This window comes from Leptodactylus fuscus, chromosome 3 (genome assembly GCF_031893055.1).
Source record: "Leptodactylus fuscus isolate aLepFus1 chromosome 3, aLepFus1.hap2, whole genome shotgun sequence".
NCBI classification, from domain to species: domain Eukaryota; kingdom Metazoa; phylum Chordata; class Amphibia; order Anura; family Leptodactylidae; genus Leptodactylus; species Leptodactylus fuscus.
The window spans coordinates 98543697-98569297 of record NC_134267.1 but is presented as its reverse complement, the minus strand read 5'-3'; the positions used below and the strand labels follow the sequence as shown (position 1 = coordinate 98569297).

General features: G+C 39.7%; 1 protein-coding gene across 23 annotated transcripts in view; it reads right to left on the bottom strand.

The window, feature by feature from the left end:
• The window catches only part of LOC142197592 (uncharacterized), a 490495-nt gene that overhangs the window by 75297 nt on the left and 389597 nt on the right, over positions 1–25601 (bottom strand). For all 23 annotated transcript variants that reach the window (XR_012715324.1, XM_075267993.1, XM_075268011.1 and 20 more), the window contains 11 exons: positions 20366–20410; positions 18361–18405; positions 17510–17584; positions 17356–17424; positions 17194–17268; positions 14522–15322; positions 8041–8115; positions 3010–7869; positions 1362–1436; positions 1189–1263; positions 188–262 (listed from right to left, as the gene is read on the bottom strand). Coding sequence is in view for 22 of the 23 variants with exons in the window: in XM_075267993.1 (XP_075124094.1) it covers positions 188–262; positions 1189–1263; positions 1362–1436; positions 3010–7869; positions 8041–8115; positions 14522–15322; positions 17194–17268; positions 17356–17424; positions 17510–17584; positions 18361–18405; positions 20366–20410 (6270 nt within the window). In the remaining variant the exon portion in view is untranslated. The remainder of the gene's footprint in view (positions 1–187; positions 263–1188; positions 1264–1361; positions 1437–3009; positions 7870–8040; positions 8116–14521; positions 15323–17193; positions 17269–17355; positions 17425–17509; positions 17585–18360; positions 18406–20365; positions 20411–25601) is intronic.

Genomic DNA, 25601 nt, shown 5'->3' with positions numbered 1-25601 from the left:
CACTTGTTGGAATTGAATATAGACTAACAATCTGACAATTCTGCCTCCCATACTTAAAAAATGGGATTTCTACAAAAACATTTTTTTCAGTGGTAAAGAAAAAAACAAAACAAAACAAAACAAAAAAACAAAAAACAAATAAATAACGCATGTTGCCTTAGTCATGCTGAACAATCTGACTGCTCACCTTTCTTTGGTTCTGCTGGTTTTTCCTGTAATTTCTTTATTTCTGTTGTTTCTTCATGTTTCTTCAATGGAATCTCTAATAGAAACATAACAACATGCATTAGCAAGTTACCATACTAATGCACTGGCAAGAAAATAATGCAGTTACAAATGTCCAATTGCTGCAAATCATGGTATACGGTTATGTCTCAGGTAGATATGCAAATGATTGTAGGTGTGGTCTGATTAGACCAGTGGTTCTTAACCAGGCCCTATGCACGGTTCATACCAGTGCACGGTTGTACCAGTAAAAAACCATATACCTATGTCTTGAATTTGGAAAAAAATCATATTTGATTGATCACTAAAGAAGGGTTCGGTGAATGTGCAAATGAAACTGGTGGGTTCGGTACCTCAAACAAGGTTAAGAACCACTGGATTAGACACTGGGTCTTCACACAAGATGGTTTTAAAGTTCTTCTCCCACTACCCTAGTCAATTTGTGTCATGAACTTCTAGGTGAGACATAGTTGATTGTTAGACATATTTATCTATGGTGCAATTGAGGACATTTTGCCTAGTTGGCAGACTTTGAGAGGGGACATATCAATGGGCTGAAAGAAACAGGATGGTTGATTCAGAGATGTTGGGAACTGTGATTATGTGAGGGCACACACTGTGAATAGTCTCCAGGTTACCCACTTAGACCGCCGTTGTTTAATCCGCTGACAAACATAAGTAGTTTTCAAAGTTTCCTTGTCCAACATGCCACTAATGTGGAGGATCTACAGACCTACCTGCAACATCTGTAGGTAAATGTGTAACCTATATGCCTCCATGTACAATGGTATCTTATCTTGTCTCCAGGCTAGAGGTGGCCCTAGCTAGGTAATGGAATTATTAGATTCCAATATCTCCTTCTTGGTGGGTTATTTTTTTGTCAATGAGTTCTGCTGATTTTCTCAGCAGTGTACATTAAATTTATTACATAACAAAAATTTCAGATTATACAAGCATAGATACCTTTTTTAGGTTCTGTTGGCTGTTTATGCTTTGACTTGTCTTCTTTTGCCTCTTCAGGTTTTTCCTCAGGGGTTACTGCAAATTGTACAGTATATATAGCTAAACTGTATTACATAACAAGTCTAAAACATGTTTCTAACATCTACTATACTGTAAGTGATGCACTCGATTACCTTTCTTGGGTTCAACTATTTCTTCCAGTTTCTTCTTGGGTTTTTCTGGCTGTTCATGCTTCTTCACTTCTGTCTCTGCAAAAAAAAAAAAACAAAAAAAAAAAAAGAAAAATGAACGACCAAGTTTCTATCTCTAGTTGGAGTATAACTTTCAATGTAATAGTTGGTATTATAAATGTCCATCTTCATGAGTATGGTGTGTTCAGGGTGTTTGGTAATGAGCTGCAATGATCAGAAATGTTTTATTCTATGTCATTAAGTCTTTTTTTTATAAGTTATGCTTCTTTCTTACATATTTTTACTTTAAGATTCTCACCATACATTTTTATGTTGCTGTTGGGGAAGGGAAACATGATTTAATTTAGAGGCTGAAGACTTGCCCTTTTGATGGGCTGCTCATACAAATATAGAGTTCATTTCTAGAGAAAGACAAACCTATGAAGTTAGAGATGAGCAAGTTGATTTGGATTGAATAAAATACATATTTTTTTAATATGCCAACACTATGGAACTAACAGTATGGAGTAGAACATGATGGTCCAGGCCATAGAAGATGTCTGGTTGAGCGATATCAGTGATGGTGGTAGGAGTAGCAACATCCGTGGCAATACAGTGTGGAATAGGATCAGACCAGGCAGAAGGAGATGTCTGGCTGATTGGTGGAGCTGGTAGCTGGGGCAACATCTGTGTCAGTACAGTATGGAATAGAACATGATGGATCAGCCCATAGGAGATAATGTTCGGCTGTGTTGGGGTAGCAGGCACCATTAGCAGCACAGCAAATGATACAAGATACAGGGAAACAATGCTCTGTCTCTTCAAGTTCTTTACTGAAGCCTCCGCAAATGAATTGTGAATATATTTTTATGTACAGGTTGAATTTCTAATCAAATAATTAATAAATAGTTTATGTATTTCCATCGGAATATTTGTTAAATGAATATACCATGAGCACATTTCCATCTATATAACATTTTGATAAGTTGTAGCTGTAATAAGACATGTTTTAATGTAATAGGGCTGTCTTATTGATGTGATATGGGTTAATATCCGTCTGACCAGGCTGTATGTATTCCTTGCTGTCCACCTATGGATAATTCTGTTACTGATCAGTTGCTAAACATTCATTCAATTTCTTCATCTCTCATATATGGTCCTGTTATGAACAGTCAAATACAATCCCTTCATCTTTTTCAAAGGTGTTATAAAAATGTTTACACATTATTTTAAACTTTTGGATATCATTCAATCAAATGGGTGTATCTTAGAGCATCATATGCAATGGGCCCCCACTAGAGATGAGTGAATACTATTCGAATAGCACGCTCCCATAGGAATGAATGGACGCAGCCAGCACGCAGCCGGCGCCGGCGTCCGGCCGCTTAACCCCCTGTACGCCGGCAGCTCCCATTCATTCCTATGGGAGCGTGCTATTCGAAACTGCCGTTTCGAATAGTATTTGCTCATCTCTAGCACCCACATTTCATCATGTGAACCACTATGCATCATTTGTAACACCTGTAACTGCACCTAAGTATCATCTCTTTTCTTTTATAAAATACATTTTATTTTATTATATTATGGTGTGAATATAGTCATTCTTTGACGATCTTAGAATTAACCTGTTATAAAAACCTGTTTACACTACCTTTCTTCAATTCAGTGGGTAGTTTGTAGTGTTTCTTGAGTTCCTCTTTCTCTTCATGTTCTTTTTTGGATTCTGTTGGCTCTTCATGTTTCGTCTTGGGTTCTGCTGGTTCTTCATGTTTCTTTTTGGCTTCTGCTGGCTCTTCATGTTTCTTCTTGGTTTCTGCCGGTTCTTCATGTTTCTTTTGGGGTTCTGTCAGTTCTTCATGTTTCTTTTTGGGTTCTGCTGTGTCTACATGTTTCTTCTTGGGTTCTGCTGGCTCTTCATGTTTCTTTTTGGGTTCTGTTGGCTCTTCATGTTTCTCTTTGGGTTCTGCTGGCTCTTCATGTTTCTTCTTGGGTTCTGTTGGCTCTTCATGTTTCTTTTTGGGTTCTGCTGGCTCTACATGTTTCTTCTTGAGTTCTGTTGGCTCTTGTTTCTTTTTGGGTTCTTCTGGCTCTTCTTGTGTCTTCTTGGTTTCTCCTGGTTCTTCATGTTTCTTTTTGGATTCTGTTGGCTCTTCATGTTTCTTTTTGGGTTCTGTTGGCTCTTCATGTTTCTTTTTGGGTTCTGTTGGCTCCTCATGTTTCTTTTTGGGTTCTGCTGGCTCTTCATGTTTCTTTTTGGGTTCTGTTGGCTCTTCATGTTTCCTTTTGGGTTCTGTTGGCTCTTCATGTTTCTTTTTGGTTTCTGTTGGCTCTTCATATTTCTTTTTGGGTTCTGTTGACTCTTCTTGTTTCTTTTTGGGTTCTGCTGGCTCTTCATGTTTCTTCTTGGGTTCTGTTGGCTCTTCATGTTTCCTTTTGGGTTCTGTTGGATCTTCATGTTTCTTTTTGGTTTCTGTTGGCTCTTCATGTTTCTTTTTGGGTACTGTTAGCTCTTCAAGTTTCTTTTTGGGTTCTGTTGGCTCCTCATGTTTCTTTTTGGGTTCTGCTGGCTCTTCATGTTTTTTGGGGGGTTCTTTCAGTTCTTCACGTTTCTTCTTGGGTTCTGCTGGCTCTTCATTTTTCTTTTTGGGTTCTGTTGGCTCTTCTTGTTTCTTTTTGGGTTCTGTTGGCTCTTCATGTTTCTTTTTGGGTTCTGCTGGCTCTTCATGTTTCTTCTTGGGTTCTGTTGGCTCTTCGTGTTTCCTTTTGGGTTCTGCTGGCTCTTCATGTTTCTTCTTGGGTTCTGCTGGCTCTTCGTGTTTCTTTTTGGGTTCTGCTGGCTCTTCATGTTTCTTCTTGGTTTCTGTTGGTTCTTCATGTTTCTTCTTGGGTTCTGTTGGCTCTTCGTGTTTCCTTTTGGGTTCTGCTGGCTCCTCATGTTTCTTTTTGGGCTCTGCTGGCTCTTCATGTTTCTTCTTGGTTTCTGCGGGTTCTTCATGTTTCTTCTTGGTTTCTGCTGGTTCTTCATGTTTCTTTTTGGGTTCTGTTGGCTCTTCATGTTTCTTTTTGGTTTCTGTTGGCTCTTCATGTTTCTTTTTGGGTACTGTTAGCTCTTCAAGTTTCTTTTTGGGTTCTGTTGGCTCTTCATGTTTCTTCTTGGATTCTGCTGGCTCTTCATGTTTCTTTTTGGGTTCTGAGAGCTCTTTATGTTTCTTCTTGGCTTCTGCTGGTTCCTCATGTTTCTTTTTGGGTTCTGCTGGCTCTTCATGTTTCTTCTTGGGTTCTGTTGGCTTTTCGTGTTTACTTTTGGGTACTTTTGGCTCTCCGTGTTTCTTCTGGGTTTCTGCTGGTTCTTCATGCTTCTTTTTGGGTTCTGTTAGCTCCTCATGTTTCTTTTTGAATTCTTTTGGCTCTTCATGTTTCTTTTTGGTTTCTGTTGGCTCTTCATGTTTCTTTTTGGTTTCTGTTGGCTCTTCATGTTTCTTTTTGGCTTCTGCTGGCTCTTCATGTTTCTTCTTGGGTTCTGTTGGCTCTTCGTGTTTCTTTTTGGGTTCTGCTGGCTCTTCATGTTTCTTCTTGGGTTCTGCTGGCTCTTCGTGTTTCTTTTTGGGTTCTGCTGGCTCTTCATGTTTCTTCTTGGGTTCTGCTGGTTCTTCATGTTTCTTTTTGGGTTCTGTTGGCTCTTCATGTTTCTTTTTGGGTTCTGTTGGCTCTAAATGTTTCTTCTTGGGTTCCGCTGGCTCTTCATGTTTCTTCTTGGGTTCTGCTGGCTCTTCGTGTTTCTTTTTGGGTTCTGCTGGCTCTTCATGTTTCTTCTTGGGTTCTGATGGCTCTTCATGTTTCTTTTTGGGTTCTGTTGGCTCTTCATGTTTCTTTTTGGGTTCTGCTGGCTCTTCATGTTTCTTTTTGGGTTCTGCTGGTTCTTCATGTTTCTTTTTGGGTTCTGTTGGCTCTTCATGTTTCTTTTTGGGTTCTGTTGGCTCTTCATGTTTCTTTTTGGGTTCTGCTGGCTCTAAATGTTTCTTCTTGGGTTCCGCTGGCTCTTCATGTTTCTTCTTGGGTTCTGCTGGCTCTTCGTGTTTCTTTTTGGGTTCTGCTGGCTCTTCATGTTTCTTCTTGGGTTCTGCTGGTTCTTCATGTTTCTTTTTGGGTTCTGTTGGCTCTTCATGTTTCTTTTTGGGTTCTGTTGGCTCTTCATGTTTCTTTTTGGGTTCTGCTGGCTCTAAATGTTTCTTCTTGGGTTCCGCTGGCTCTTCATGTTTCTTCTTGGGTTCTGCTGGCTCTTCGTGTTTCTTTTTGGGTTCTGCTGGCTCTTCATGTTTCTTCTTGGGTTCTGCTGGCTCTTCATGTTTCTTTTTGGGTTCTGTTGGCTCTTCATGTTTCTTTTTGGGTTCTGTTGGCTCTTCATGTTTCTTTTTGGGTTCTGCTGGCTCTTCATGTTTTTTCTTGGTTTCTGCTGGTTCTTCATGTTTCTTTTTGAGTTCTGTTGGGCCTTCATGTTTCTTTTTGGGTTCTGTTGGCTTTTCATGTTTCTTCTTGGGTTCTGTTTGCTCTTCATGTTTCTTCTTGGTTTCTGCTGGCTCTTCATGTTTCTTCTTGGGTTCTATTGGCTCTTCAGGTTTTTTCTTGGGTTCTGTTCGCTCTTCGGGTTTTTTCTTGGGTTCTGCTGGTTCTTCATGTTTCTCTTTGGGTTCTGTTGTCTCTTCATGTTTCTTTTTGGGTTCTGTTGGCTCTTCATGTTTCTTTTTGGATTCTGTTGGCTCTTCAGGTTTTTTCTTGGGTTCTGCTGGTTTTTCATGTTTCTTTTTGGGTTCTGTTGTCTCTTCATGTTTCTTTTTTGGTTCTGTTGGCCCATGTTTCTTTTTGGGTTCTGTTGGCTCTTCATGTTTCTTTTTGGGTACTGTTGGCTCTTCATGTTTCTTTTTGGGTTCTGCTGGCTCTTCATGTTTCTTCTTGGTTTCTGCTGGTTCTTCATGTTTCTTTTTGGGTTCTGTAGGCTCTTCATGTTTCTTTTTGGGTTCTGCTGGTTCTTCAAGTTTCTTTTGGGGTTCTTTTGGCTCTTCAAGTTTTTTCTTTAGTTCTGCTGGCTGTTCATGTTTCTTCTTGGGCTCTGTTGGAGCTTCATGTTTCTTTTGGAGTTCTGATGACTCGTCACGTTTCTTTTTGGGTTCTGTTGTCTCTTCTACTTTCTTCTTGGGTTCTTTTGGCTCTTCATGTCTCTTCTTGGGGTCTGTTGGCTCTTCAAGTTTTTTCTTGGGTGTTGTTGGCTCTTCAATTTTTTTCTTCTTGGGTTCTGCTGTCTCTTCATGAATTTTTTGGGGTTTTGTTGAATCTTCATGTTTCTTTTTAGGTTCTGCCGGCTCTTCATGTTTTTTCTTAGGTTCTATTGGGTCTTCCAGTCTCTTCTTGGGTTCTGCTGGCTCTTCTGGCTTTGTTTTAGGTCCTGCTCGCTCTTCACGTTTCTCCTTGGGTTCTTCCGTCTCTTCAAGTTTTTTCTTGAGTGCTGTGGGTTCTTCATGTTCCTTCATGGTCTCGGTTTGCTTTTCATGTCTCTTTTTGGGTTCTGCTGGCTCTTCATGTTTCTTTTTGGGTTCTGTATGCTCTTCATTTTTATTTTTGGTTTCTACTTGTTCTTTAATTTTTTTCTTGTGTTCTGTTGCCTCTGCATGTATTTTGGGGGGCTCTGTTGGCTCTTCATGTTTCTTCTTTGGTTTTACTGGCTCTTCAAGTCTCTTCTTATGTTCTGCTGACTCATCAAGTTTTTTCCTATACTCTGTTGGCTCATCATGCCTTCTTTTGAATTCCATGGTCTCTTTCTGTTTCTGCTTGAATTCTGTTGGCTCTTCATGTCTCTTTTTCAGTCCTGCTGGCTCTTCATGTTTCTTTTTAGGTGCTATCGGTTCTTCATGTTTCTTTTTGGGTTCTGATGGATCTTCAGCTTTCTTTGTGGGTTTTATTGGTTTGTCATGCTTCTTCTTGGGTTCTGTTGTTTCTTCATGCTTCTTCTTGGGTTCTGAAGGCTCCTCATGTTTTTTTATAGGTTCTATTTGTTTTTCATGTTTCTTTTTAGTTTCTGTTGGTTCATCAAATTTTTCTTTGGGTTCTTTTGGCTCTTCATATCTTGCCTTAGGTTCTTCTTGTTTCTTCTTGGGTTGTGAAGGCTCTTCATGCTTCTTTGAGGGTTCTGTTTGTTTTTGATGTTTTGTTTTGGGTTCTGTTGTCTCCTTAGGTTTTTCTTTGGGTTCTATTGACCTGTCATATCTTCTCTTGGATTCAGCTTGTTCTTCATGTTTCTCTTTGGCTTCTGTTGGCTCTTCATGTTTTTTCTTAGGTTCTGTTGGTTCTTCATGTTTCTTTTTTGGTGCTATTGGCTTTTCATGTTTCTTTATGGATTCTGATGGTTCTTCAAGTTTCTTCTTTGGTTCTGTTGGCTCTTTATCTTTTTTCTTTGATTCTTTTGGCTCTTCATGTCTTTTAGTTGGGTCTTTTGGCTCATGTATTTTCATTGGAATGTCTGAAAATTAAATATTTTTTTTATCAGTATTACATTTTTTATATATGAACTTGCAAGGTAAAATGTTATTCAATAGAAAATATTAGGTAAAATGTTTTCATATGACATATTAATACATTTAAGGCCAGATAGCATAACTATAAATTGCAGATCTTTTCAGACAATGTTTACCTTTCCTAGGTTCTGTTGGTGCTTCATGTTTTTTCTTAGGTTCTAGTGGCTCTTCATGTTTTTTCACTGACGTCTCTGCAAAGTAATAAGTGAATTCACATTATTGTCTCATTTTAACATAATACTCGTCAAGGTGTAATTCCATTTAAGAAGAAATAGTGACATTTCTTAATGCTGACAATTCATGTTGTTTCTGGGGTTTTGCTTCTTTTTTATGTCTTTCTTGGGTTTTGTTGGCTGTTTATGTTTTTAATCTGGTTGTAACTATTACCAAGCACCAGGTCCACCTGTGCTGCTATAAATATAAGGTGCCATTTTAATGCTTCTGCAATCTCGCAGGAGCAGGCTTTGTTACCAGCTCTATAAGAAAGTCGTGGATCTTGAAGAAAAGCTACATATTAGATATAAAAATACTGACACAATGTATCAAACCCATTCGAAGAATCTTGAAAAAGGGCACATAGGAGGGTGAATTCACAGGTAAAGCACATATGTTTTATCTGCATGGTTGTTTCAGTTTCAAAAATTTTGGGAAAACCCATTTAAGGAATTAATGATCAGAAAATTCACTAATAAAACTTTTATAGATGCAAAGATATCTCCTCCCTCTCCATTTACTCATCGGATTAGGGAGATAAAAGAAAGCTAAGTATTCAGTATTCACATTCCTATCAACTGTCCCGGATTCTGCGGGATAGTTCCAGATTCCGAATCCTATCCTGCCGTCCCAGTCCCATCCCGCAGTATGTATGTCCTGGATTCAACTAATGAAAGGATGCAGATAAATTGAATACAGTTGTGAAGCAGAAGCCGTACACGGATAGCTCTTGCTTCGCCACTGTTCCCCTCCCTATGCTCCGTCCACGGGAGCTGTAGGCACTATGTGATCACATCGCAACTTCAGCTCCCTGTACACTCCAGCAGAAGAGAGAGAGCAACAGGGGAGTGAGGAGAGGTGAGTATCAGTGATTTTATTATGTTGAAAAAGATGATTAACAAGAATAACCGTGCTTCCTAAGGATCTTTGGAACAGCAGGGGTCACTCATCTTACAAGAGTGTATATATACTCTTTATGGATATACCGAGTATAGTTGGCAGTGGTGAACTTGAACGACCTAGGTCGATGTGAATGCAGCAGGTAAGTATTGGATCAACCAATAAGGGGAGTAAAACGTGCTCACTCGGACAGAATATATACTGATAGGTAATTTATTAAGATTTTTTGGGAGTTTTTAGGAGTCAACAGGATACTCCACCCCTTCTTCAGATCAGGTCCCATCAGGTCAGACCTGAAGACGAAGAGGGGACTATAAATTGGTGGCAGATGAAGGAGGGCATTATATTGGTGTCAGATGAAAGGGGGATATTAAACTTGGGGCAGATGAAGGGGGCATTAAGTTGGTGGCAGATGAAGGGGGACATTAAATTGGTGGCAGATGGAGGGGACATTAAGGTGGTGGAAGATAAAGGGGGACAAAGCTGGTGGCAGATGAAGGGGGACATTAAACTGGGGCAAATGTAGGTGGGACACTAAATTGGTGGAAGATTAAGGGGGACATTAACTGGTGACAGTTGAAGGGGGAAATTAAACTATGGGCATATGAAGGGGGGACATTAAATTGGTGGCAGATGAAGGTGGGCACTAAACTGGTGGCTGAAAAAAGAGGGACATTAAATTGGTGTCATATGAAGGAATGGACATTAAAGGGGTATTCCCACGTCGGATACTCACCACTCTTCGCTGCTGTAAATTATTCTTTCTTCCGGCTTTGTTGCGTCATTGGTGGGCGGGGTTACATATGCAAAGCCAGCTGCAAGAAGTTGTTGCTTCTATGCCGCTGGCCCTGCGTGTGTGCTCCCGATGCAGTTAGGCATCGGACGTACAGCCTTCACAGTGCAATACAGACCCGGCATCCGCTGTAATGGAGAGGCGGATGCCGGGGAGTGTTAGACGCTGTCACAGGTGCCTGCAACCTCGCTACGCTCCTGCCCTGCATGAAGCCAGCAGCGGCAGGAGCGATGTTGCTATTCCGCTCCTCCGCCCCCCCTCCCCTCCTCTCCGGAATAGCAGCATCGCACCTGTCGCTGCTGGCTTCATGCAGGGCAGGAGCATAGCGATGTTGCAGGCACCTGTGCCGGGGTCTACACTTCCCGGCATCCGCCTCTCTATTACAGCGGATGCCGGGTCTGTATTTGTGGCCCCTTCCCCCCCCAAAGTGTAAACTACTCCCCCCTCCAGGCTCGCTCCCGTGCACTTAGCCCCTCCTCCCTCCCCCCTGAGAGCAGTAGATACATCACTTGACTTTTGACCAGATAAGTCAAGGGATGTGTCACCAGAGAAATGAATAAAGTAATATAGTGGACAAACAAAGCAGTTTTGCTGAAGCAATGTATTTAGGAAAAGTCTTACATTCACATTAACAAGCAGTATAGATAGGATCCTTGTGATGGGACAACCCCTTTAAACTAGGGAAGCAGATGGAAAGTGACTGGGGGAGGACATTAAACCGTGGGGATAGCTGGAGGCAGACATATCTGCCTCTAGTTATCCTCAGTTAATGTCCTCCTCCAACTGCTCAGTTTAATATCCCCCTCTATTTGCTCCTTGTTTAAACTGGGGCACGAGGAGAGGGACTTCATACTGTAGTGCAATTGGAGGAGAACATTATAATGTGGGATCATATAATGTTAGGGTGACTATAGTAGCATTATACTGGGTGTAAGGGCACAAAGAAAAATGGGTGAGAATGGGTGGAGTCAATGTAGAAGTAGGCGGAAATAAATTTACCATGGTGCACATAGCGCACCACACATTTTGTCCCTCTTTCTGCCCTTTGAAAGTTGGGAGGTATGAGTAGTCATCTTTTTACTAGAGTCTATGGAAGTTTACTGGTAAACAATTTGAGAGATAGCCAAGAGAGCAGTAGATGAAAAAGGGGAACATAGAGAGCCCTCAACATTAATTTGATTTTTACCTTGTTTTTACTCATCTGCTTTTTAATACCTAGTTTAAGTATTTGACAAAGATTAGATAGCACTTCCAAAGTAATATGAACCATGCATGTTACTGTGGGACCAATGAAGTCAAAAGTTGTTATTTTTTCTGAGGTCAATACAAATTGATTATAATTATTTCCAAACAGTTGTTCTTAACCGGGGTTCGATCGAACCCTAGGCCATATGCACAGTTCATTTTGTGTACCAGTAAAAAAACATATACCTATGCCTTGCCTATGGAAAAAAAATCATATTTGATTTATCACTAAAGAAGGGTTTGGTGAATCTGCATATGAAACTGGTGCTTTCGGTAACTCAAACAAGGTTAAGAACAACTGTTTTAAAAAGTAATTCTTTTTTCAAATTCTTTAAAGTAATGTTTTAACAAAATTATGAGTCCAGTGTTTTCATAAGTCTCCCTGCCTCCCCCAGCCTCTGACTCACGTTACTGTAGGCCACTGAGGTCCATTATACTGGGGGCCAATGAAGACCATTATACTGTAGGGGGACACTTGGGGATCAGTATGCCGTTATACTGTCTGGTGGCCACTAAGGATACTTATATTGAGGGCCAATGAAGACCATTATATTGCATAGGAGTCACTGAGGACAGTTATACTGTATGGGGCTGCTGAAGACTATTATATTGTATAAAACCACTGAGGACAATTATACTGTGTGGGGGCTGCTGATATGCATTATAGTATGTGAGGCCACTGAGTATACAGTAATTATATTATGTGGGGGCCCTGGGGTGCATTATAGTGTGGAAGCCACTGGGAGGGTGGCATTATAATGTGTGGGGTCACTACTACCACTGTACCTAGAAAAACTGATGCTGTTTTAAAAGCAAAAGGTGGTCACTAGGTTTGTTCACTTAATTGTGTTAAAACTTCTTTTTTTGTGAAAATATTCTTACTTTAAAGTTTTTCTTCCATCGCTCATTCTGCAAAACTGAGCCCTCATAAAGTGACATTATTGGCAAAATATAAGTTATAGCTCTTGGAATGTGGCAATTAAAAAAAATCTTCAAAAATTGTGCGGTTGTTAAGACCAAAGACATGTAGATGTTTTGGTTAATTTATATTTACTTTAAACAACTTGTTCACAACTGGCTGCTCCAGCAAGTTCAGCCCAAGGGCAATGCTAAAATAAATCTCTAAAACCACACAGTTTCATCCCAGGATTTATAATTAGCTCTTGCCAGTTATATGTTATATTGTAAGAACTTACAGTTAGACAGAGGCTGCACGGATTAGATCTAGACAGAAGCCTGGATCTGGAAGGTCAGACATGTTAAATAATAAAATCTTTCAATTACAGTAGTTCTTTACTTTTTCATGACTTTAGTGTATGCATGAATTATGATCTACATTTCTATAAAATTTATTGCTAAATGTGTAATTATAGACAATGTGACGTGACTGGAGGTTTACCTTTATTTTTAGGTTCCTAAATCATTTTCAATGTGTTCTCTATAAAGTAGTATAAGTATAAGGCTGCGTTCACACGGAGTAACGCGCTGCTCATTCTGACACGTAAACACGTGTCAGAGCAAGCACAGTAAAACAGAATCCCATTGACTTCAATGGGTTCGGCCTTACGCGCGCGTGTATCACATTGAAAGCAATAGGTAAAAAAAGCCTCCTATTGAGTTCAATGGGTAGCGCGCGTAAGACCGAACCCATTGAAGTCAATGGGATTCTGTTTTACTGCGCTCACTCTGACATGTGCTTACGTGTCAGAATGAGCAGCGTGTTACTCCGTTACAATACATTTTCGGGCTTCTAGTGCATCTTGTTACCTATTTTAGGTGAAGCTAGCTGTTGTTTGTGCTAGCTCCTGTTCGAAAAGAGCCTCGGTAGACGTATTATTAGCACATTGCTATCCACATTATATAAATTGTTATATGGTAATTAGAGATGACCGAACAGCATTCGATCAAGTACATGTTCGATCGGACAACACGCTGTTCGCAATGTTCGATTGGATACGAACACCGCATTGCAAATGCACTTAAAATTCGATTCCCCTCCCACCTTCTCTGGCGCTTTTTTTGCACCATTAACAGCGCAGGGGAGGCGGGACAGGAACTATGACAACGGAGGCCATGAAAAAAACTAGGAAAAAGCCATTGGCTGCCAAGGACATGTGACCTCTAATTCAAACGAACAGGCGGTATCATCTCCTTTTGGAAAGATCTGATGCATCCCAAAACTAAGTGGGATACACTCAAATTGTCAGCCTATATACCCTATATACGCTTAATTCAGATTTCACCGGTGTGTACCCGCCCAAAACTAACTGTGATACACATTATTTGCCAACCTATTGGCAGGCTTAATCCAGATTTTAACGGTATGGTTTAGAGAAGCCATGATTATTTAATTCTGGGAAGAATATGCAAATGTGTTAAGGCTGGGACTGGGTCACAAACTGGGCCGGTGTACCTCGTCTCCCCGCCTATCATTCCTGGCAGGGGCTCTGAAACTACACCATCCTCCTCCTCCTCCTTCTCCGCTGCCGTAAAATCGACCACAACTACGAGCTGAAAACGTTACAGCACTGACGTGGGTAGGCGTCAGCAGGCCGTGTTGAAGCTCAGTAGCTTGGCGGAATGACAACACACTGCCTTTGAGGTGATGGATGCTCACTAGGTTGGTGCAAATCTCCACTCACAGAAAGGGCCTAATGCTGTGCCAGTGCAAGGCTCCACTGAAAGAAAGGGCCTAATACTCTGCCGATGCAAGGCTCCACTCACAAAAAGGTGCAAACCTCTGCTGCTGCAAGGCTTCACTCAAAGAAAGGGCCTAACATTCTGCTGGTGCAAGGCTCCACTCAAAGAAAGGTGCAAAACTCTGATTATCCTGGTTGAACTTAAGTAATGAGGCCAGCTCAGCATGAGGTTCTTCTATGTTAGCTTGTCCACACACACACACACACACACACACACACACACACACACTGTGAGTACTGTTGGATTTCCCATTGCCTATTCCATCTGTGGTTGTCATGGGCAATGTGATTTAAAGGGGTGCTTGGTAATGATTCTTTAGCTTAAAATTTGGGTTTCTGTTCACATAATTGTTGAGGAAAGAATGTTTCCAACTATTTCTCCACTCTCTGAGAGGTTGTATTGAGTGTTTAAAGTGTGTGCTTGTTAGGCTGTGATAGTAGGGTAATACAGGGACTTGGGCGTGTTAGATGCCCCCAGGCATTCTTCCCCTGCTGTCCGAGTTGCATTCCAGAGGTGTTGTCATCATTTACTGAGGTGTCATAGTGGACTTGGTGTCCCTCCTGAGTCGAAGAGTGGTTTCCCCCTTAGCGAGTATTTTTTCCCCATAGACTATAATTGGGTTCGATATTCGATCGGATAGTTGAGTATTGAGCGGCTACTCGAATCGAACTTTAAACTTCGAACATTTAACTGTTTGTTCATCTCTAATAGTAATGCATCAACTTTTTCAGATCATACAGCTTTACCTTTTTTGGGTTCTTCTGGCAATTTTTGCTTTTTTGTGGATTCCAGTGACTCTTCATGTTTTTTCTTGGATTCTGCTGGAACTTCTTTTTTCTTGGATTCTACTGTTTCTTTTTGTTTTATCTTGGTTTCTACTTTTTCTTCATGCTTTTTCTTGGGTTCCGCTACCTCTACATGCTTTTTCTTGGGTTCTACTGACACTTCATGTCTTTTCTTCAGGTCTATAGGCTCTTCATGAATTTTCTTGGTTTTTGCTGGCTCTTCATGCTTTTTCTTGGAAATCTGTGGCTTCTCATGCTTTTCCTTGGATTCTACGGATTCTACATGTTTTTTCTTGTGTTCTGGCTGCTCTTCAAGCTTTTTCTTGGGTTCTGTTTCCCCTTTCTTTTTCTTGGGTTCTGATGGTTCTTCATGCTTTTTCTTAGGTTCTTTTAACTCTTTAGGTGTTTTCTTGGTTTCTGTTGGCTCTTCATGCTTTTTCTTCGGTACTGCTGGTTCTTCATGCTTTTTCTTGGGTTCTGATGGCTCTTCATGCTTTTTCTTGGGTTCTGATGGCTCTTCATGCTTTTTCTTGGGTTCTGTTTGAGATACATGCTTCTTCTTAGGTTCTGCCAGCTTTTCAAGTTTTTTCTTAAGTTCTGTTGGCTCTTCATGTTTTTTCTTTGGTTGTGTTGGCTCTTGCTCTTTTTTGGCCTCCCCTGCCTTTTCAGGTTTTATCTTAACTTCTGTTGGCTCTTCATGTTTTTTCTTTGGTTCTGAAGGCTCTTTATGCTTCTTCTTGGGTTCAGTTGGCTTTTCAAGTACTGTACAGTTACAAAAGAAATGAAGTTTAAAACATGATAGTAAATATAACATAAAAGGAGAATCCTTCCCGTTACAAAAGTACAACTAATTTATATATGAAACTTTAGGGCATATAATATAATTTACTATAATTTTTTACCTTTTTAGGTTCTGTTAGCTATTGCTAAGAAATGTGTGTTATTCCCTACAACTAGTAAACACATTGTTTTATGTTGTGTCAGATGATGTTGTTGTACATTTCTTGGATCATGTTAATATATAATAGTTTCTTAACAGTATTAGTTCCTTTTTTTTTTTTTTTTCACTAATGGGGCATTCACACTTGTGCTCTTGTCCGTCTGCCAGGTCTCCATCCTATATCCCGAGGAAACTCTATAGGGGACGGCTTCCCAGTGGTCAGTTTTAAAACACATTCATTTGAATGGGTTTTTAAAGCAAACCACCATTGTCCTTATGCAGCCTCTCCATGGGGAAACCCGTTTTTTGGCCCCTTTAAAAAAACAGACCTATGACAGGTCTATCATATATCATTTAAAAACTGTGATCATTCTATTGAACAAGGAACAATGGAGATCTGTAATATGCATCCAAGGCGCAAAGCTATATTTACAGCTATGATGTGTAGTTTGACATAATGGTAAAGAGAGAAGAGAGACACCGAGAGCTCAGAGTGTAATATTATAGTGAAATTAAATTGAAATGTCAGATGTTAGTTAAGGTACCCGATGGTCTCTCACCTTGTGGGGTTGTGTCAGTCACAACACTCTATATCACATGCAGATGACAAGGCTGGGGTGGCAGCGGTTTAACCCTTTTACACCAAGGAGGAGGATTCAATGGAAAGACAACAATGTGGACCTAAATCCAGACGCATCTAGCCCGATGTGATCTGTAAATTTCGCACTTGAGAACATTCTTGTAGTTGGCCTGAAACGTGTCGTGCTATACTATTTCTACTCATCGAAATAAAAAGTTGTTGTTTACTTGGATTTGTTGACCCAACTTGTCTCTTGGTACCTGCGAGCGCGGTAGATTACTCATTTAGAGACAGAGGTTGGCCACTGCTCTTTACAGATTGTTCCCCATGTTGTATGCTGTTTTAATATGTTGCATTAAACTGTTCAGGCACAGTAGTAATGTTGCACCACAAACTTATGTAGGGCTCAAGACAAGAGCTAATGTCTAGAAAGTGTTATTTTGTTATAGTTTGTATATATATTGTTTGGAAGGCTTTAGGCCCTGCTACTGTTTTTACCTGAGAAAGAGTTCAGTTTCACTTTGAATTGTGTCTGATGTGATAGACTGGGTCACTAGTCTTGAGGAACCCTGTATGGTCAATCCTTGCAGCGGGTTGGACCTCGTGCTGATGACTGGCTTGTGGGTGCTGTAGTGCAAGAAAGAATGGCGGCGAGACTGTTGTGACACTAGGAGATTTATATGATGCATCTGTTGAGTCTATGGTGGTGAGCGTGTGGTGGTGGGTGATGAGGCCTCTGCTAGCAGAATAGTGACTAGTTGTGTTGTGTGGTTTAGAGAGTGCTTGAACTATTGGGCCGCATGTCACTGTGTGTATTGGAACTGTAGCAGAAGAGTGTTGCCATTTTACACATAGGCTAGTTGTTGTTGTGAGTTGTTGAGTGCTCCCTAAGGGATGAATGGTGTGGGACCATGTGAAGGTGGTGGTTTAATGGGCATTGGCTGCCATATTGATGGTTGCTGATGCTACTTATTACTAAACTGACCTTGCTGATGACAATCATCATTGTGCCTCCACACACATCACACACATATCTGAAATTGTCCAGCGAAGGGGAAAGGTATATGAGGACACACCTATGTAAACAAAATATCATGAAATAAAACTACTTACCTTTCTTAGGTTCTGCTAACAATTCTTGCTTTTTCTTAGATTTTGCTGTTTCTTCATGTTTTTTCATTGGAGTCTCTGCAGAGAAATCATGATTGAATTTCATCTCTATTTTAAAGTTTCTGACTAATATCATCATGAATTTAAGGTAATATATTTTTGTACCTTTTTTAGGGCCTTCTGGTACTTTTTTCTTGAGTTCTGTTGGCTTTTCGTGTTTTTTCAACGGAGCCTCTACAGAAGATATTTTTATATCACTATTATATATTAGAAATTGCTGTGTAATAATTTTAGACTTTGCCAGGTAATATAATGTTACCTTTCTTAGGTTCAACAGGCAATTCAAGTTTTTTCTTGGGTTCTACTAGTTTTTCTTGTTTTTGCAGTAAAGTTTCTGCAAGAAAATGATTTATTATTATTATTTATACTTTTTAATAGTTTTTTTTTCCAAACTGCTGCATAAACTATATTTAATAGAATAATCTTATACGGCAATATAGAAAAAAAAAGTGTTAGGGCTAGTTCACAAGTGAGCACAGGGGAGGTTTTAGACAGCGGATTTTGCGTCAAAAACCTCCCCTTTACAATGGTGGTCTATGCAGACCGCCAGGCTTCTTTTTTCCGCTAGCGGTGGGCTGCTGCTAGCGGAGAAAAGAAGCAACATGCCCTTTCTTCAGGCGGAAGCCGCGCGGGTTGAGCCGCGCGGCTTCCGTCCCCGGCAGCACCCTCCTATGTCGGCTCATTCATTTGAGCCGACAGCGGAGGGAAAAGCTGCGAACGCGATGGTCGCAGCAGGCGGGTTTTGACCAGAGAGAGACGCGGCTCACCGCGTCTCTCTTGGTGTCAAAACCCGCGCGGGCAGTTCACGTGTGAATTAGCCCTTAGATTGTCACTAAGGATTTGTCCACACTCTCAATTTACTATAATAAATGCAATTTCAAGCCAGGATTCAGTTCCTGAAGAAGTGGTCTGCTAAAGATCCATTTGGGTTCTCTGTGCTACTTTTGTTTTTCCTTCTAATTGGTATATGTAAATTAAGTGATTTATCTTAGCTTAGCTTATCTCTATACTGGCATTATAATGGTATTACAAAAAAAAAATTAAAAAGCCAAGTGGTATTTTGTAATACATTCTATTTAATTGATGTAACAAATATTTCTAGTTCTGTACCTTTCTTGGGTGCTTTGGTCACTTCATGTTTTTTCACTGGGGTCTCTGCAAATAAAATTGCTTGTATGTAAGTGATAACTAATATTATTCGAAATTCTATAAATTAATACAGCATCCTAAGAGTTAAAAAGCTATTAAATATATAATATAAGATAGTATGCCCAATACACACTATGCAAGTATGCCTAATATACAATGTAAATTTATGCTTTACGCTTTTTCCTTACAAAAGTATAAATTTTTTACATTTTCTTTCTATTCACAGAGCTATATAAGGGCATATTTATTTGCAGGATAGATTATACTTCATAGTGGTACCATTTAATATTCTATCTTAAGTACTGGGAAGGTGCAGAAAAAAAATCAGAATGTGGAGATTTAGGAAAATTTGCCCCATTTTTTTCTGGGTTCTGTTTTATGGCATTTACTGTGCAGCCAAGGTGACATGTTACCTATATTCTGCAGTCATTACAATTGCAACAATGCAAAATTTATATAGTTTTTTTAAGTTTTAATACCTTTAAAAATTTCTGCAAGTTTTTATGTATGTATATACACAGGGCATCTTAAGCCATCTAAAGGCATCTTTTTAGCATAGGGCGGTGAAATAGCGAAAAAGTGGTTCAGCCATTTTGATTTTTGTCCTGTTACAGCATTTACCATATGGGAAATAAATAGAGATGAGCGAATAGTATTCAATTGAGTAGGTATTCGATAGAATACTACGGTATTCGAAATACTCGTACTCATTCGAATACTACTCGCTATTCACAGTAAAGATTTGATTCAGAACCAGAACTATAGAGTGTACAGCATTCGGCAAATCAACGCTGGTTCTGCCGGAGGCTCGTCTGTGACGAGGCAGAGTCTAAGATCGGACCACAATGGAGACTGCTGTGTACAGCATTCGGCCAATCAACGCTGGTCAGTGCATTCCTACGAGAAAAAGTCAGCTCCCGCATAACCGCAAGCTGCCAGCTCTCCCCACTAGCAAGGGCGAGCCTGTTGCAGAACAAGCGTTGATTGGCCGAATGCTATAGCATTCGGCCAATCAATACTGGTTCTGCAGGATGATTAAGGGCCGGTTCAAATTACCGCTTGCCTCCCGTCTGGAAGGAGTCCGCAGGAGGATCCCCCCCCAATGGAATATCAGCGCAACTGCAAGCGCTGTGCAGTTAAAGTGCATGGACCCCGTAGACTATAATGGCATCCATGTGCTTGCAGCGCACTGCCCACACGAATCATTCGTGTGGGCAGTGCGCTGCAAGCACATGGACCCGTTATAGTCTATGGGGTCCGTGCACTTTAACTGCACAGTGCTCCTCCTAAACACTCTCCTCTTGCTACACGTGGACTTGGTGACTCTCCTTTAGTTGAATAGTGGTTTCCCCTGAAACGAGCATTTTTTCCCATAGACAATAATGGGATTCGATATTCGATCGAGTAGTTGAATGTTGAGGCTCTGCTCGAAACGAATATTGAATCTCGAATATTTCACTACTTGCTCATCTCTAGAAATAAACAATTTTATGTTTATAGTTGGGACACAGGGATTACCAATGTCTATATGTTTTTTTTTAATTTTTATTTGTAATCTAATCATCGGAGGGTGATTACGACTTTGTATATTTGCGGTACTTGTTGTCTTTAACCCATTTTGATATATATTTATTTAAATGATACGAATTGTAATTTTATACTAATATGAATTACTTTGTATTATATTTGGGGTATGTATTACTATTGATGGGTATTTAATATATACCATCTATCCATCGGGTGCGTGTAATTAGTCTCCTGGGATATAAAATCATATTCATGTATCGTATGACTCATCCTTTTTACTTATATGTGTGTTTTCATTTATGTCGACTCAATAAACTAATAAACTTTTTTGTAGGTACAAGCAAAAAAGGGGCATATGAATGTTTATAAATGAGTCATGCCGTAAACAACTGAAAATGTTGTAAATACTTTGATAAATCTGCTCTAGTATGGTAGTTACCTTTTTTACGTTCAGCCAACTTTTCAGGCTTCTTCACTGGAGTTTCTACAAAAGAAAATATTGCTGATATGTTTTAATACTGTGTGAGCGGCTTTTAATAATATTCCATATTTATTTCTAGTGTCTTTGTATACAGCACTAGTCTAAAGTATACAATGCCATTCAAGGATGAAATAGTCTACAGTAACATGTTCCACAGACATACCACATCTATCAGTGCGCACTTCTGATATTTGGGGCTTCTGATAAGAAAATATATATATATATATATATATATATATATATATATATATATATATTTCTATTTCTGTTTTTGCTTGAGAAGTGTATAATGAGAGGTAAATGGGCTTCCTATGAAAATAACCCTAAGGGACAGTTCACACGGAGCTAACGCGCTTGCATTCTGGCACGTATACATGTGTCAGAATGTGAGCGCTCAAAACAGATCCCATTCATTTCAATGGGTCGTTACAGGCGTATAACGCGCATAATTTTGCGCGTGTAATTTTGCGGGCACTTTTAACATCCTGCAACCTTACATACCAAACAAGCACCAGGCTTTTTTAAAGGCTGTGCACTAGCCGATCGCAAACGAACTTCCCATTTCAAAAGTTAATTAAGGGATGAGGGGTGAGGACATGTTTAAGATCTTCATCCAATTGTAAAATGTTCCAATGTTTTTGTATGATTTATGCAATTGCTCATCAGGAACTCCTGGAGGGTCTCTTCGACACAGAAAGAGTGTATAACAAATTTGCAAGCATAAATCAGGTAGTAGAAATGCATTTGCAAGGCATTTTGAGATTACAGATATATATATATATATATATATATATATATATATATATATATATATATAAAAATATAGATATATATATAGATATATATATACAGTCCTATGAAAAAGTTTGGGCACCCCTATTAATCTTAATCATTTTTAGTTCTAAATATTTTGGTGTTTGCAACAGCCATTTGAGTTTGATATATCTAATAACTGATGGACACAGTAATATTTCAGGATGAAATGAGGTTTATTGTACTAACAGAAAATGTGCAATATGCATTAAACCAAAATTTGACCGGTGCAAAAGTATGCAACAGAAAAGTGCAACAGAAAAGTGACATTAATATTTAGTAGATCCTCCTTTGGCAAAGATAACAGCCTCTAGTCGCTTCCTGTAGCTTTTAATCAGTTCCTGGATCCTGGATGAAGGTATTTTGGACCATTCCTCTTTACAAAACAATTCAAGTTCAGTTAAGTTTGATGGTCGCCGAGCATGGACAACCCGCAAATCATCCCACAGATGTTCAATGATATTCAGGTCTGGGGACTGGGATGGCCATTCCAGAACATTGTAATTGTTCCTCTGCATTAATGCCTGAGTCGATTTGGAGCAGTGTTTTGGATCATTGTCTTGCTGAAATATCCATCCCCGGCGTAACTTCAACTTCGTCACTGATTCTTGAACATTATTCTCAAGAATCTGCTGATACTGAGTGGAATCCATGCGACCCTCAACTTTAACAAGATTCCCGGTGCCGGCATTGGCCACACAGCCACAAAGCATGATGGAACCTCCACCAAATTTTACAGTGGGTAGCAAGTGTTTTTCTTGGAATGCTGTTTTTTTGGACGCCATGCATAATGCCTTTTTGTATGACCAAACAACTCAATCTTTGTTTCATCAGTCCACAGGACCTTCTTCCAAAATGAAGCTGGCTTGTCCAAATGTGCTTTTGCATACCTCAGGCGACTCTGTTTGTGGCGTTCTTGCAGAAACGGCTTCTTTCTCATCACTCTCCCATACAGTTTTCCTTATGCAAAGTGCACTGTATTGTTGACCGATGCACAGTGACACCATCTGCAGCAAGATGATGCTGCAGCTCTTTGGAGGTGGTCTGTGGATTGTCCTTGGCTGTTCTCACCATTCTTCTTCTCTGCCTTTCTGATATTTTTCTTGGCCTGCCACTTCTGGGCTTAACAAGAACTGTCCCTGTGGTCTTCCATTTCCTTACCATGGTCCTCACAGTGGAAACTGACAGGTTAAATCTCTGAGACAACTTTTTGTATCCTTCCCCTGAACAACTATGTTGAACAATCTTTGTTTTCAGATCATTTGAGAGCGGGCTGTCCATGCTCGGCGACCATCAAACTTAACTGAACTTGAATTGTTTTGTAAAGAGGAATGGTCCAAAATAACTTCATCCAGGATCCAGGGACTGATTAAAAGCTACAGGAAGCGACTAGAGGCTGTTATCTTTGCAAAAGGAGGATCTACTAAATATTAATGTCACTTTTCTGCTGAGGTGCCCATACTTTTGCACCGGGCAAATTTTCGTTTAATGCATATTGCACATTTTCTGTTAGTACAATAAACCTCATTTCAATCCTGAGATATTACTGTGTCCATCAGTTATTAGATATATCAAACTGAAATGGCTGTTGCAAACACCAAAATATTTAGAACTAAAAATGATTAAGATTAATAGGGGTGCCCAAACTTTTTCATAGGACTGTATAAATTTGCTGAAAGATGTAGTAGAGCAACCCCTCTGCTGTGTGGTTGCTCTTATATAATCACTTTAGCTGTAAAATTGTAAGATAGCATTTCACCATAGTGAAGTGGAGGCAAGGACTGTTGGGTCCTTCATGATGATGCAACTGGGCCTGCAAAAACAGGGTGGAACTAGCACTTGGGCTTCTTATGTTTTCTAACTGAGGGCACTGGCGCTCAAAACATTGACCCAGTGGGCCATGATGACCATGTATTTTACTTTTTCCTAATTGCTACTTTATGTTTCAATGATGTCATGCACCTTTGCCCAGACTGACCAGACTGATATATCCAGGAAAAGTCCACATTCTCTTGCGCATGGCGAAATATGGCAGGGACAGCTTTCCTAGAGAAATAATAGTGGCTAGGTATCCTCTATCTCATTCTAGTAACAAAATACAGTGGATTCCACCAAGTGAGATGGTGACGACTACACTGGAATCAGTTTGGCGAGGTGCGAGATAAATTGCAGAACTGCCAGATGATATTCCCCGGTGGATGACTGATGTTGATGTGGAAGAGGAGAAGTAGGAGAAACAGTTAGTGATGGTGATGATGATGATGATGATAACGATGACCATGTGCTTGGTTTAGATATCTTGCTCACTTTCCCCTTCCATTGCCACTGTCACTGCCAAGTCTATTTTGCCAAATAACATGGTAATGCTTTTTCATTTGAGTACACAGAGATGTCATTCCTACATATGCTTATGCATGACCACTGCTAAGTTTCTCCCTGCAAATTTATGATGTCACTTCATTACTCTGATCCTGTTTCCATGTCCTATCAAAATAATCATCATCAGTAATGTCATTGTCTTCCTGGCATTTTTGTTACTCATTATGGCCATGGGATTCCTGCACACCCTCAAAATTTCCTAGTTCCCCCATCAGCATGTTAGATTTAAATAATGAATTACATCCACAATGCAGTCTGAATAGGTTAATAAAGATTGATATGTTTATAGAGAGGTGCCTTTTCACACATCATCTGATAGCACTGATTCCATGACTCTGGGTACCCCTTTACTACCCTATACTTGTCGATTAGATAGAAGACAGCTCTCACTCTGGCCTTCCTCAGCATAGCGTAGGGATACTGATTTAAATTAGTATTTCTATTCCAAAAGGAACAGCTGACTTGTAAGTCTCCGTACTGCCTATGTAGGCACACACTCTCCCTGATGTGTACGATTATCCCCTGACCCTAGTCTATAGTCTCTCACTCTGCCATATTAGTATCCCTGTGCTATGCTGAGGAAGGCCCAATAGGTCGAAACAGCGCTGTCCATAGCTGGGAATCTGTTCCTTTTGGAATAGAAATACTAATTTGGCAATTAAATCCGCATCATGATTAATTAGACTTTTTAACTGAGTCATACATGATGTTAAGGAAGCTGCCCTCTAGAGGGCGCATACAGAGTGCACTGTTCTCCTAATTACATCCTGGAGAATAGATTTGCATATTTTTTACCCAGAACCCCTAGCAGAGCAGGAATGACTTGTAAGTCTCTGTACTGCCTATGTAGGCACACACTCTCCCTGATGTGTCCGATTATCCCCTGACCCTAAAATATAGCCTTTAATTAATCTTGTTAAAAAACTAGAGAGGCAGTACAAAACAGTAAAGAACATGTGGAAAGTAGGAAAAAACAAAGAAAAAAAAGTGTCTAAACCCGCTAACACGTTTCGGGACTGTTATGTCCCTTAATCATAGCCATCATCGTATGTGGCGGGCATCAAGGCATTTTCAGACTACCCATAAAGGATCTGTACATACCCTGCGGTTCTGGGGTCTAGACAAAATTGAGGATTGCTTAAGAGAGGTAATGTAAGAAAAACACTCCTAAAAAAAGAAGCGTTATGGATTATGCGGTTCGGATCCCGCCAACCGCAGGGTATGAATATACATACGGATCTTGCATTAATCTATTGATTCAGACATTGCTTGCCCGTTTATGCATACATGCTGTAACAAAGGAATTTAGGGTTGTGGACTTACCAAAGAGGTTTCTTAAATATTGTCTTGAGCAATATGATGTTCTGAGTTCATAAAAAACAACAAGTATATTGCGTTGTAGATGGAAGATCTTCATTGGTTGATATTGGACATGTGACTAATGAATTACTTGTGAATGAAACATTTGGGTGTTTTCTATTGGTAGATAATGAACACGTGACCTAAGAAACTTCTGTGAATGGAAGTGTGGTTATAATGTGTGTAGCATACGTATAGATGGTGTAGTAACTATAGACAGACAAAGGTCATAGCTAAACATGATCTAATGATTTATCTATTATGTAGTGAGGATCAACCATCTGCTATATTGTAAGAACATAATCTGGAAGGTTAAATCATGAAAAATCTAACTGATATCTAACTGAATATTTGAATTCCAGGCTAATATATTTTAAATGCAAATACAAGAAATTGTGTACATATGGATATTAAATTTAAATATGATTAGAAGCAGAAGCATTTTTTTCTTAGAAGGAAAATTTACACATATCTCTAAATATAAACCTATCTATTCAGAATAAACACTTTCACCAGCTGAGTATGAATTTGGTTGTAATAGCGGGTTAGACTTCCTATAATGAAGCAGTTCTATATTTTATAGAATATAATCACCAAGCAGTGGAATTATTTGGAAAGGGTTTGTTTCTGTTTAAACAAATAA